The sequence below is a fragment of the Microtus pennsylvanicus genome, chromosome 13, assembly GCF_037038515.1.
Source record: "Microtus pennsylvanicus isolate mMicPen1 chromosome 13, mMicPen1.hap1, whole genome shotgun sequence".
Classification (NCBI taxonomy): domain Eukaryota; kingdom Metazoa; phylum Chordata; class Mammalia; order Rodentia; family Cricetidae; genus Microtus; species Microtus pennsylvanicus.
In genome coordinates, this window is record NC_134591.1 from 38,999,646 (window position 1) to 39,012,187 (window position 12,542).

Consider the following 12,542-nt stretch of genomic DNA (forward strand, 5'->3'; position numbering starts at 1 on the left):
CACTTAGGAGGTACAAACAGTGTCAGGACCCACTCAAGATTTCATTCTTCAAACAAGAGAAGCCAAGTGCACCCTCGGAGACTCTCTTAAGATGATACACGGTTCTGAGATGGGTTTTACCCTTCAAAGTTCTCCTGAGAATCTCAAAATCTGGACTGAGGTGCCGGTCTCGGACTCTAGTGGTCTTGGTTTTGGGTTTTGGTGCTTAAAGGAAGTAGTTTGAGGGGCGGGGATATGGAGATGGGGATGGACGGGTATAAAGACAGCTGGTAAGATGGGGATGTGGAGGTGGCAGGGTGTGCAGGAACTGGTAGGATGGGGAATGTGGAAGCAGGGACATGTGGAGATAGTGAGTAGGGGAGGGGGTGTTTGGAGGCAGCTTGGGGAGGGTTGTGGAGGCAGGAAAGTGTTTTTCTTGAAGCATGATTTTCCAGCCTGCTGTTTCTAACCAAGTGAACAAGAACTGCCTGGACATGGATTTCGCCTCCTAAGGTTCGGGGCCAGGTAGTTCTCCATGCATCCCGGACTTATGACTGAGGACAGACAGGTCCCTGAGCACTGAGCTCAGTGTGCATGCCAGCCTCTGTGTACCATCTGTGTTCCATATGCTTGTCATGGACAGCCAGAAAAGTAAATCCAAAAAGCTTTTGCAAAACCACCCGAGAGACCATCAGTAACAAACCCTACCTAAGCAGGCTCCCAAGAACACTCCTTTCGAAGGAAGCCCTTGCTGTGTTTCTGTCATAAAGACCCAACACACAAAGGACTCCTGGCCTGTAGTGCCGCGTCCTTTGCTTATACTGCTTATTCAAGATAGGATGAAGTTAGCGCTCATGGGCTGACAGCATAATTCTCTTCCCTGGGTTTAAAAAAAAAAATCTAGCATAGAACAAGCATTCATCTTTCTTCAAGTTTTAACTTTCATCTTCATCTTGGACATAAATTCTGGACATAAATTAAAAATAAAAAAAAATATATTTAAGTCCCATGTGTACATTGTCAAAAAGAACCACCCCTACTGCCCGGCCAAGAGTCCCCCGAATTCACCTCCCATCAAGGATTTACCTTTCATTGGATGTCACATGACAGCAAGGTGATAGCTTCAGCTTCCGCCATCAACCATAATCTAGCTGAGTACCTTTTTTCTTTATTGAAAGAAAAAGAAAATGCTCTGTGCAAACGGAGGCTTAGGTAAAGCCACTGCAAAGAAAAAGAAAAATTCGCATCCGTGTCAGGCATTGCTGGGCACTGACGCATTCTGGACCCCCGTGTTTCCCGCTGCCTCTAAGCCCAACCTGTTTTCCAGGTGCATCGTCTCCTGCGCGGCCAGCCACCCCCTTAGTTCCTTGCAGTACCACTCCACCTCCGCCTCCTCCCCGGCCTCCATCCCGGCCAAAGCTACCGCCAGGAAAACCTGGAGTCGGCGATGTGGTATGTCTCTCCCTGCCTTAGCACGCTCAGAACAAGATCCCCACGTCCCCTAATACGGGCCATCTCTACTTCAGGTCTAAGCATCACAGCACAAGTGACCATCACGGGGGGGGGGGGGGGGGTGCAGCTGAAGGAAAAGTCGCTGTCATGTGAGGATGCCTTTCCACCCTCAGATTTCCCCCAGCTTTCAAGTTAAGGTCTAAAAATGGTGGGAAGAAAAATTCTTGTTTCTGACCCCAGAAGCCTGATAAATCAGCAGCAGAAATTCAGCGATACAAATACAGAGAGTGGTGGCCTCTAAGTGAACTACCAGTACTTCCTTGGATCTTATTGTAAGATTGAGGTGTGGGAATAGTCTTCTCAGTGGGTCGATTCAGAGGCATGTGGCAGAAGTAAATCTCAGTCACCCTTGTTCAACAGCCACTGAATAAATGTCATCATAACACTCAGGTTCTGTCTCGAAACCTCTCTGTGGAGGCATACAACAGTGTCGTTCCTGAGAGGCGTGAAAATGACCGGTCTAAGCCAGAGTGCCTCCTGAGCTCACGAGCTGGGGTTTATGGCTGCTCTTACCCCAGCATACTGGCTGTGTTTTAAGTGCAGGCCAGTTCCAGGAAATTGGTACCATGGCCATCAAGAACCTGAGTTTTTGTATCCGGGGCTAAGGGCCAAGAAAGGTGAGGAAATCAAAGCTGGCAAGATGGCTCAGCCGTGTAGGCCCTTGCTGCCAAAATCTGATTTCAACCTCTGTGGCCCTTCTAGTAGAAAGTTGTCATTTGACCCTCCTGTGCACTTCATGGCATGTATACACACACACACACACACACACACACACACACACACACACACGCACACAGTCGCAAAGTAAATAAAATGTAACAAATGTTTGAAAATGCCGAACCAGCGTATCATGGCTGAGCCTAACCTTCATCTTTCTTCCCCCTGCAGGCCAGACCGTTTAGTCCACCCATCCACTCTTCCAGTCCTCCTCCGATAGCTCCCTTAGCCCGGGCTGAGAGCACTTCTTCAATATCGTCCACCAATTCCTTGAGCGCAGCTACCACTCCCACCGTTGGTAAAATGCTCTCTCTCTTTCCATGTGTCTATGGCTGTTGACTGGCTATCCTTTACAATCTGAGCTTCCCGGCCCTGTTTCTGGTCGTAACTGTGTTTGCTGTGTGTTTGCTACGATCACCTGGTTCTTCTCTTGAAAGCACTTTCTCGGCTAAGGAGGCCACGCTCTAGCCATACAAAATCACCGTCTCCAGAATGGGGAAACACGCGTGTCTTGTAGGGATTTTCTTAACACTGCCCCACACAGAACGACTCACAAAAGAAGTCACCAAGGAAGGTGCTAGTATTTGGATATTTCTTGTAATGAAAAGCATTCTCTTTTGAGAGGAAATGTTTAGATCAGAAATAATTTTTAAAAAAAAATTTGGAATGTTCACTGTTTTGAAACTTTAGATTCTTCGTCATTTTTGGTTGTCTGAGGTTGACAAATATAGGCACCGGCATTGAGATACGTGAGACTTTTTTTAACCTTTATTTTTCTAGTGTTTTTCTGTCCTATGAGGTCCATTTTGCCTGGAGAGGAAAGCAATCCTTTTCAGTAGATGCCCCTGTACCTCTCTGTGCACCCGGTGATGAAAGTGAAGGTTGAGAATGGCCGCTCAGAGGGTGGCTCACCACCATCACCTCCTGTCCTCAACCACTGCCTCTCTCCTTTACTGCATGCTGCCTGACCTGCAACGTTCCCGGCACACTTTCCCCGTATCACCTCAGTCCCCTGTTCTCCCGTGCTGTGAACCAGCTGGCCCATTCTGCACTGCTTGGGAGAATCAGTCACTCGGCTCCATCAGTTCCTGCTACCACTTATGGAAGAGCACACCACAGACTCACCCATCTGAGAAGTAGCTTTAAAAAAATCCAAAAGCTCTCCTAGAAAACAACTGCCCATTTTCTCCAGAACAAGTGAAGCTGTGCCTCTAAGAACCATAAAGGGAACTTTTTAGCTTTATCGTATATTCTATAATTTAAGCCATGCCCTCTTCCTCCTCCTCCTCCTCCTCCTCCTCCTCCTCCTCCTCCTCCTCCTCCTCCTCCTCCTCCTCCTCCTTCTTCTTCTTCTCTCTCTCTCTCTCTCTCTCTCTCTCTCTCTCTCTCTCTCTCTCTCACACACACACACACCTTCAATGTGGGTTAAGTTAATAAACTAAAAATGTAGCCCCTTTCCCAATTTCATGTGATTTTTTTTTCCTTTTGGTTTTTCAAGACAGTCACATGTACCTCCAGCTCATGTAACTTCTTAATAGACAGATTTTTAACATTGTTTATATGGCCATTTTTGTTCTTTTTTCTGTATTGATTAGAATACTTTGAGACTTCCTGGTTTTCGGTGCATATTAATGTTAACTCATTCCTCTCTGGTTCTTTGCTTTTGATGTTTTGCAGTAGCTAGCCCTTTTTGCCCTCTGTCTCTTTAATCTCCTTGATTTGGGCAGTCACTTGCTCAAATCGCGTGCTAGTGTTAAGCTTCCTCAAGATCATTTATTCCACACACTCCGTTTGACTTGCTTTGCTGGATGAAGAAGGAAGCGTGAGATGTGTAACTGGAGGTTTCTCTCCCACTCGCCAGTTCCCAAGTTAACCACACTGAGGCTTAATATTAATTACAAACTGTTTGACCTATTAGCCAGCCTTATTAATGGCTAGCTCTTACAATTTACATTAGCCCATTTTTATTAATCTATATTTTCCCACAAGGCTCGTGGATTGTTACTTCACATCTTGCTTCCCTGGAAGCTGCTGGCATCTCCCAAACTCTACCTTCTTTCCCCCTATATTTGTTTGGATTTCCCACCTGGCTCTATTCTTTCTGGCTATTGGCTAAATCAGCTTCTTTATTAACCAATGACAATAAAACATATTCATAAGATTCAGAAGGACATCCCACATCAGAACTGTCGCTCAAAAAATGACAACACCATGCCTCGGATGGGTCATCCAGCATTTTCTTTCAGTTCGCTGTGACTCAAGGAGAAAACTGAACACACACGGAACCTCCAATTACAACCAGAAACATTGATCCTCAACATTCCTAGTGTGTGTTCATTCAAGATGAACCACGGAGGACTTGAAAAAAAGATGATAGACCCCTATAGGAAGCTGGTCATAATGCCTCCTGCAGAGGAGCACCCCCATCTGCTCCGTTAGGTTCTGTTGTTTTGGTTTGGGTTCATCTGCCCACTGAAGTCCTCACCACCTGGTCACATGACCGCCATTTCTCTCTGAAGTCACTCTGCTTCTGCATGACCAGCCAGCCTTGTGTATTGTTGTCCCTGCTTTTCTCCAAAGGCTCTGCCTTGCCTAAAATGACAACTCACTGGAAACAGGTGGATTGGGGAAGGCTGAAAATTCACAGCAAGCTCCCTCCCACCTCCACAACACTTTCCTGCCATTCCCTGTGCCCTCTGTGTTGTTCTTGGAGCAATTCCATGGGAACTGATGAGCCAATCTCAAAGTCAGACATGAACTAAAAATTTTTAAAGCGAATCTCTGCCACATTTAGTAGTGTACCTCGAGAGGCCGAGGCAGGGCGGATCACAAGCTCCTGGGTTACACAGACCCTTTCTCCAAAAATAAAATAACAGCAAGTCAAAACTCTCTACATAATAATTCATATAAGAAAACACCCACAAAGAACTTTAAGTATGAATAACTTCACAAGAGTTGTGAGTCTAGAGTAGAGAGCCCAATACAGTATGAGAAGATAGAAATTTCTATGTATCCTTACCCTCAAATAATGAAGAGTTCTCATATAGCTATATTTTTTTTAACTTAAGAATTCCTCAATTTTTAAGAACACCATGATTTTCTATATGAGAAAGACAGACAAAAGGCTTCCACATGCGTCAGGGTACACTTTTTTTTCTTTTTCCCATACTGCCCGTGCTACCCTCTAATTCTAGACCGCTGAGAACGTGAGAAGATGCACATCTCGAACAAAGGGAGGGAACCCAGTGATGGCTTCTGTGCTAGAGAATGCCCACCAACACCCGCGCTGTGCAGTTCAGGGGAGGGGGAAATCTATCGCTACTAATGGAGCACAGAAAGTGTTTGAAGTCCTAAGAATCAGATGGGAAGTAGCAGAAGAGATAATGGGGTCTTATCTCTCCTTGCAAGTTCTCACTTTAGTACTTGCTTCGTATCTCAGTGACCATGAGAAGTCTCCTGTTTGTTTGTTTCTTTGTTTGCTTGTTTGGATGATGGCAAGGCAGACAGTTCAGCTCCCCTGTTAGCTCTAATCCTTCCCTGGTAATTGTGCTTTCTGATTTGCATCTTTCATGTGGCAGGAATCTGTAGCAAGTGAAAAGCAACCATCTCTGGGTAACAAAGTTAGTGTCAGATGGACACTGATGTTTTCTTCGGTCCGTAACTTGAGTCCAAGTGACTCGTTCTAAAGCAGCGCAACATGCAATATTTCCTCCAATGTGGGTAGCAATTCTAAATTCTATTAACTTTCTGGGAGGGGCGGATTATATGCATGCTCAGTTAGCCTGCATAGAAACGAAAGATGCTATAATTTGTGAAATGTCTGTATCTACTATGCCCATTCAACGGAACACTAAATTATTATTACTAAATTATCCCACCCTCAAGGAAGCTGTAAGTACAGTTAAGTACTGACAAATAACATTCAAAACCTGGGGCTGGAGAGATGATTAAATGGTTAAGAGCACTGGCTGCATTTGATTCCCAGTATCTGCATGGCAGCTCGTAACCATCTGAAAACCTAGTTCCACGGAATCCAGCACCCTCTACTGGCCTTTGAGGACACCAGCATGTGTGCACAAACATACATGGCAAGCAAAACACCCAATCATATGAAAATATATTGATTAAAGAGTTGATTAATTTGTTTAGAAGTGCTAGTACTAAGCAAATTTAGTTCATCAGGTAGTGCATGTCTATAATACGAACTCCAGGGAATCCAGTGCCTTCTTCCAGCAGAGACATGCTCCCCCACAGTGTACAGACTCACACACATACACACTCATATGTGTGCTCATACATACACAGACAGACAGACACACATACACACTCATATGCGTGCTCATACATACACAGACAGACAGACACACATACACACTCATATGCGTGCTCATACATACACAGACAGACAGACACACATACACACTCATATGCGTACTCATACATACACAGACAGACAGACACACATACACACTCATATGCGTGCTCATACATACACAGACAGACAGACACACATACACACTCATATGCGTGCTCATACATACACAGACAGACAGACACACATACACACTCATATGCATACTCATACATACACAGACAGACAGACACACATACACACTCATATGCGTGCTCATACATACACAGACAGACAGACACACATACACACTCATATGCGTGCTCATACATACACAGACAGACAGACACACATACACACTCATATGCGTGCTCATACATACACAGACAGACAGACACACATACACACTCATATGCGTACTCATACATACACAGACAGACACACACGCTCATATGCGTACTCATACATACACAGACAGACAGACACACATACACACTCATATGCGTACTCATACATACACAGACAGACAGACACACACACACTCATATGCGTACTCATACATACACAGACAGACAGACACACACACACACACGCTCCATATGCGTACTCATACATACACAGACAGACAGACACACATACACACTCATATGCGTACTCATACATACACAGACAGACAGACACACACACTCATATGCGTACTCATACATACACAGACAGACAGACACACACACTCATATGCGTACTCATACATACACAGACAGACAGACACACACACTCATATGCGTACTCATACATACACAGACAGACAGACACACACACACACTCATATGCGTACTCATACATACACAGACAGACAGACACACATACACACTCATATGCGTACTCATACATACACAGACAGACAGACACACATACACACTCATATGCGTACTCATACATACACAGACAGACAGACACACATACACACTCATATGCGTACTCATACATACACAGACAGACAGACACACATACACACTCATATGCGTGCTCATACATACACAGACAGACAGACACACACACTCATATGCGTACTCATACATACACAGACAGACAGACACACACACTCATATGCGTACTCATACATACACAGACAGACAGACACACACACTCATGCGTCCTCATATATACACAGACAGACACACACATACACACTCATATGCGTACTCATACATACACAGACAGACACACACACACTTTTTCCTTAAATCTTAGAATGCCAATAACTGAAAAAGGAAAGTTTCCCTGTCATATACCCTAAGCCTAGCCATCAGGTTATTAGAATGACTTCCAAAGCATCTGTTTATGAAACATCTATTGGATCCTAGTTTCAGTACTTACCTTCTTTACTACGAGGCTAGGTTTTTCCAGCAGGAATTTTATTTGATTATCTATGAAGGTTGTGCTAGCACCTTTAAAAACGGGAGCACTATTTTCTAATCACACAGAGTAAAAAAAACAGTTCCTTGTATTTGTTGTTTGGTGAGGAGACAGAGTAAAGATCAGAAATAGTTAAGGATCGGTGTCTCAGATCATAAAGCTGTGGCCAATTTCCAAAGACCAACATCTAGCCACAGTTGGAGCCATGGTCAAAGATATTAGTATGATCACACTGTTCAAAATCAGTGATCTTTTTCAAAGGCAGGTACACATTAGTTAAAATGGCACCCTGCGTGCAGGAACCCTGGATTTATACTGCTGTTTTGTGGACAGGTTAAAAGCTAACGTTTTTCTTCCCGGGGGATTATATATGCCGGGTGATCTCATTGAACTGTCATGGCTATACTGAGGTTCGTGTTGATGGACATTTGTCTGACCCCTTGGGAACTGCAGTGGAGTGAAATATTCTCACACAAGAAAAGCTGAGCCTTTCATGGCTCCCTGAGAAGGTGGGAGGGTCTAACTCCTTCTCTGTAACTGACTCCCACCACATTGACAGATGCTAAACCCTGACATTTTTTTTTCCTTTTTGGTTCAGTTTCTCCTCATAGAATCATCTCAAGTAAGCTCATCACTTCCCATATCTTCACCTGAATCCCAGTGTCTTAAATTCTTTCCTTTTTCTGTGAAAATCATTTTCGCCTCGGTCAGTAAACTGTGCTTCTCTCGGCTTCATTTGGAATTTGTATTTGTGCTTTTGTTTTCCATTCGTTTACGTTTCTTTGGTTTGTAGTGTCGGAAGATGATGTTTTTTATGACAAACTGCCCTCGTTTGAAAGGCGCTGTGACATGCCTGCAGGTACGGTGCTAGCCGAGCGCTATCTAGATATGTAGAGTTGTTCCAAATCCAAGCCATTTTCCATCTGAATGCTCGAAGCTTCACGGACATGCTCCTCACCTCATGAGTCCCCGTGCCTCTCAGATGCACCCTGGACATGTCCCGTCCATCGCGGGACTCATGTCACTGAACCGATTTTAAGTGGACATACTTATAGAGCAGCAGGTTGCATGACAGTTTCTTAGAGAAAAGGCTCCTCCGAGCAGGTGAGATGTCATGGCTGTGCCAAGTTCAGAGGGAGAAATCATTTAAGTGCCCAGAATCTGTTGACTGCTTTCTAATGTAAAACTTGCTGAAGCACCATTGGAAATCTTTCTTCTCTTTGGTACAGATGTAAAGGGCGTGTTGTGGCTGGACACCTAAGGTGATGCCAGCAGAGGGATGGGAGATCACTGACATCGTCTGTGAACTTTAAATCGATATGCAATGCCATGCTGTTGTCATTGAAAAGCTAAGCAAATGTTGCCTATAAACCTCAACCCCAGGTTGTGCCAATAAGCAAGGGGGTGACCTTGAAGACAAAAAAGGATCCAGCAATTGCTGAATGGCAGTTTTTTGCCCAAATTAATGCAGTTAAACTATGCTAACACCCCTGCATGCCCAGGAAGACATCTGCTCCGTGCATACAAGTGCCTAGCCTCAAGCTACCTCCACGCGTGTCCATCCCTCCAGTCTCCATAGCTTTGATTCTGCCTTGTTTGCTCAATTAAAACAGAGACAAAACGAAAGACTCCAGACTCCCAGGCTTCCCTGTTTCCTGCACGCTAACGGCATGCAGTGCCTCCTCCGCCCTTCCCCGTAGTGAGATTAATGACCTGCTCTGTAACTCACATCGTGTCCTTCTCTCTCCCTCTCCTTAACCTTCCCCATCCCGCTTCAACTCCTGGCCAAACAGAGAATGAACAGCCTTCCCTCGTTTGGTTTGACAGAGGAAAGTTTTATTTGACTTTTGAAGGTAAGTAGTGCATAGCATACCAGATTCTAATTTCTAGTCTCCTCTTCCTTCGCTGTTTTTTATTCTCATTGAAAAAATTCCCAGTCTTCCTCAAACTTCTGGTTTTGCTTTCTCCATTAAAAAATGCTATGGCTACTTGGAAAGCATCAAGTACTAAAGAAAAGCGTTTCATGAATTTGGTTGGTATCTCTTCTCCAATTTTTCATGTTGAACAAACTAAAGCTGATTTGCAGAAAACATTGGTTACTTAATTAATGATGGCCAATTAAAAGCAGAACAAAACAGAACCTTCTTTGGCTAAGGAACTTGACTCTGTCAACCAGGCTCTTGCCTAATCCTTTTGCAAGTGTGTTGTGGCAAATTTGAGCATAGGTGGGATTGGGATTACATTTAGCCTAACTTAGAAAGCCTGATGTCCCAGAGGGCGAATCCAGTCCTGGGAACTGTAAATGTGTGTGCTTGCGTGTGTAAATGCTCCTTGGGGTTGGGGAGGGGGCGTCAAAGAAACAGGAGAAGAGACAAGAAGCATGAGGGGAAAGTTTGCTCTGCTTTCCCGAGAACTACAACCGTAATGACTGCAGTAAAATGGGCAACTACTGTTGAACTTGCCATTCCAGAAGGTTAAGAGAAATGCATAAAAATAATGGCCAGTTTTGAGGCTCGATATTTGACATTTATTATACTCTCCATTAAGGGTTAACACTCTTCTGTTCTGTGTGTAACTTCTAACTCATCTTCACAGGCCACACATCTGAGTAAATGGCACACTTAAACTACCAGTGGGAGAGGAGAATTAAGGACTTCACCTAATCAGTCATTTTATGCATAGATATTTATCATATAAGGTCCTACACTGTACAGTTTTAAATAGTGAAATTTATTCCGGAGTCAAAAGCTATATATAAAAGTGACACACACACACATATGCACACACACACTCGTGTTTGTGTGCGTGTGTGTGTGCATGTGATTTTTCTCTCCCTAGAATTAAATACCAATATTGAACTTGTCTTTGTGTTTCAAGACAACAGGAACTTGAGTGTGCGTTGTAAAAATCAGAATGGCTGAAATATAAAACAGTATGAAATATAACGGCAAAATTCACCCAACAATGAATTTTCCTTATAAGACAGAAGCCCTTAATGCTTGCACAGGTGCAGCAAACATGGTCTAACCTCAAGCCTTTCTGAAGTCCTGAAGTTTTTTCCTGGTGTGACATAAAACAGATGCTAGGTGATTCTCCTGAGAGGATGCCTTTTCCCACGTGACTTTATCACCTGAGGACCTTAGTTTAGTAATAAGAAATATGCTAAGCCCACAAACTTTTGACTGCCTAAATTTTCTCTTCCAATCAGCAGAAGTGAAAGGGTCCAGGTGAGACTTCTGGACCGTTTCTCTCCTGTAATCCCAGCATGCCAAGTCTGCTGATGCTCTTGAAGCCAGTCAGGGCTAGTAGCAAGCTCCATGCTGGAGAGAACCTCTTCCACACCATCCAGACAAAATATATCCAGGCTGCTTCTTACTGATGGGTGCATCCATAGAGCATCAGAAGCTGCTGCCCCGGGATGGGTTGGAAGTCCTAAAGCACGGCCCCAACCTGTACCTGCCGAGGCTCTAACTCTGGTTCATCTCAGTCAGTAGCAAAGTCTGCACTCAGCTAAGCAAGCCAGGAAACGAATGTACATTCTAGTGCATCATATGTATAGAGCAGTCTGGAGGGTCTTTACCTAGGGAAACCTGCAAAGGCTGCGAAAACTGTCCTCTGTTGTCCCGATAAAATGACGTAATGTCTGCATCGTAGAACTCCTGGAGACTATGGCCTCCCCTCACCATTTGTGTTCCAAATGGACAGCCATTCAACGCCTTCTGTTGAATAGCATCTGAACAGAGCGTCTAGGATGCTCATGTTTGTTCACGCTTCTTCTTACTAATTATTCTTTTCTTCAATGCTTCATCCAGAGAGTGAAGAGCATGAAGGTTCTCGTGTCCAGATCTTCACTTGCTCTAAGCAGATTTTCATTTATTTACTGACTTCTGAATAATGTTTTCTGTAGTGTTTATAACTTCATTGTTCATTTTCTGTTCTTCATAATAATTAGGATCTGATAGTCACTCAGCCAACATTTAAGTCATTGACCAGTAACCATGAAGTAACCAGTGAACATTGATAAGTAAGTTGAGTTTGACATGACATGAAGTACCTCACACTTACTAACAAATGGGGTACTAAGCCTTAGATCAGGGTCCTAAATTACAAGACTCCCAATGCTTCTAAAAATGTCTTTTGTAAGTATTTTATTTAAAAAAATTAATGTGTTTTACATTGGGCTTATTAGGAACATGATTCAAATGTTAGTGACTTTTTTGTGGTTTGGGTTTTTTGAGACAGAGTTTCTCTTCTCTGAGACAGGGTTTCTTGCCAGTGACTTTTTAAGTCAACCATAAGAAAATCCTGGGGCTGAGACTAGGATTCGGCCGGTAAAGACTTACCACACAAGTATGAGGACCTAACAGTCACCTCAAAACCTAGGCATTACAGTTCACACTGTAATCCCAGCACTGTAGGGGTGGAAACAGGAGGGTCTAAGGACTCAGTGGCCAGCCAGTCTTGCCAAATGGTGAGCTCCAGGTTCAGAAAAGACCCTACCTCTAAAATAAGATGCAGAGCAATTGAGGAATATGCCCAGCATTGACCACTAGCCCATGTGAATGCA

At 43.9% G+C, this 12,542-nt stretch overlaps 1 protein-coding gene across 35 annotated transcripts in view; it reads left to right on the plus strand.

The window, feature by feature from the left end:
* Nucleotides 1–12,542, plus strand: part of Sgip1 (SH3GL interacting endocytic adaptor 1) — a 194,846-nt gene that overhangs the window by 147,939 nt on the left and 34,365 nt on the right. For 20 of the 35 annotated variants that reach the window (XM_075946069.1, XM_075946073.1, XM_075946078.1 and 17 more), the window contains 3 exons: nt 1,307–1,431; nt 2,380–2,506; nt 9,769–9,828. In XM_075946069.1, the coding sequence (XP_075802184.1) occupies nt 1,307–1,431; nt 2,380–2,506; nt 9,769–9,828 (312 nt within the window). Of the gene's footprint in view, nt 1–1,306; nt 1,432–2,379; nt 2,507–8,768; nt 8,835–9,768; nt 9,829–12,542 lie in introns of all 35 variants that reach the window. The other 15 variants (XM_075946090.1, XM_075946082.1, XM_075946083.1 and 12 more) reach the window with 2 other exon arrangements.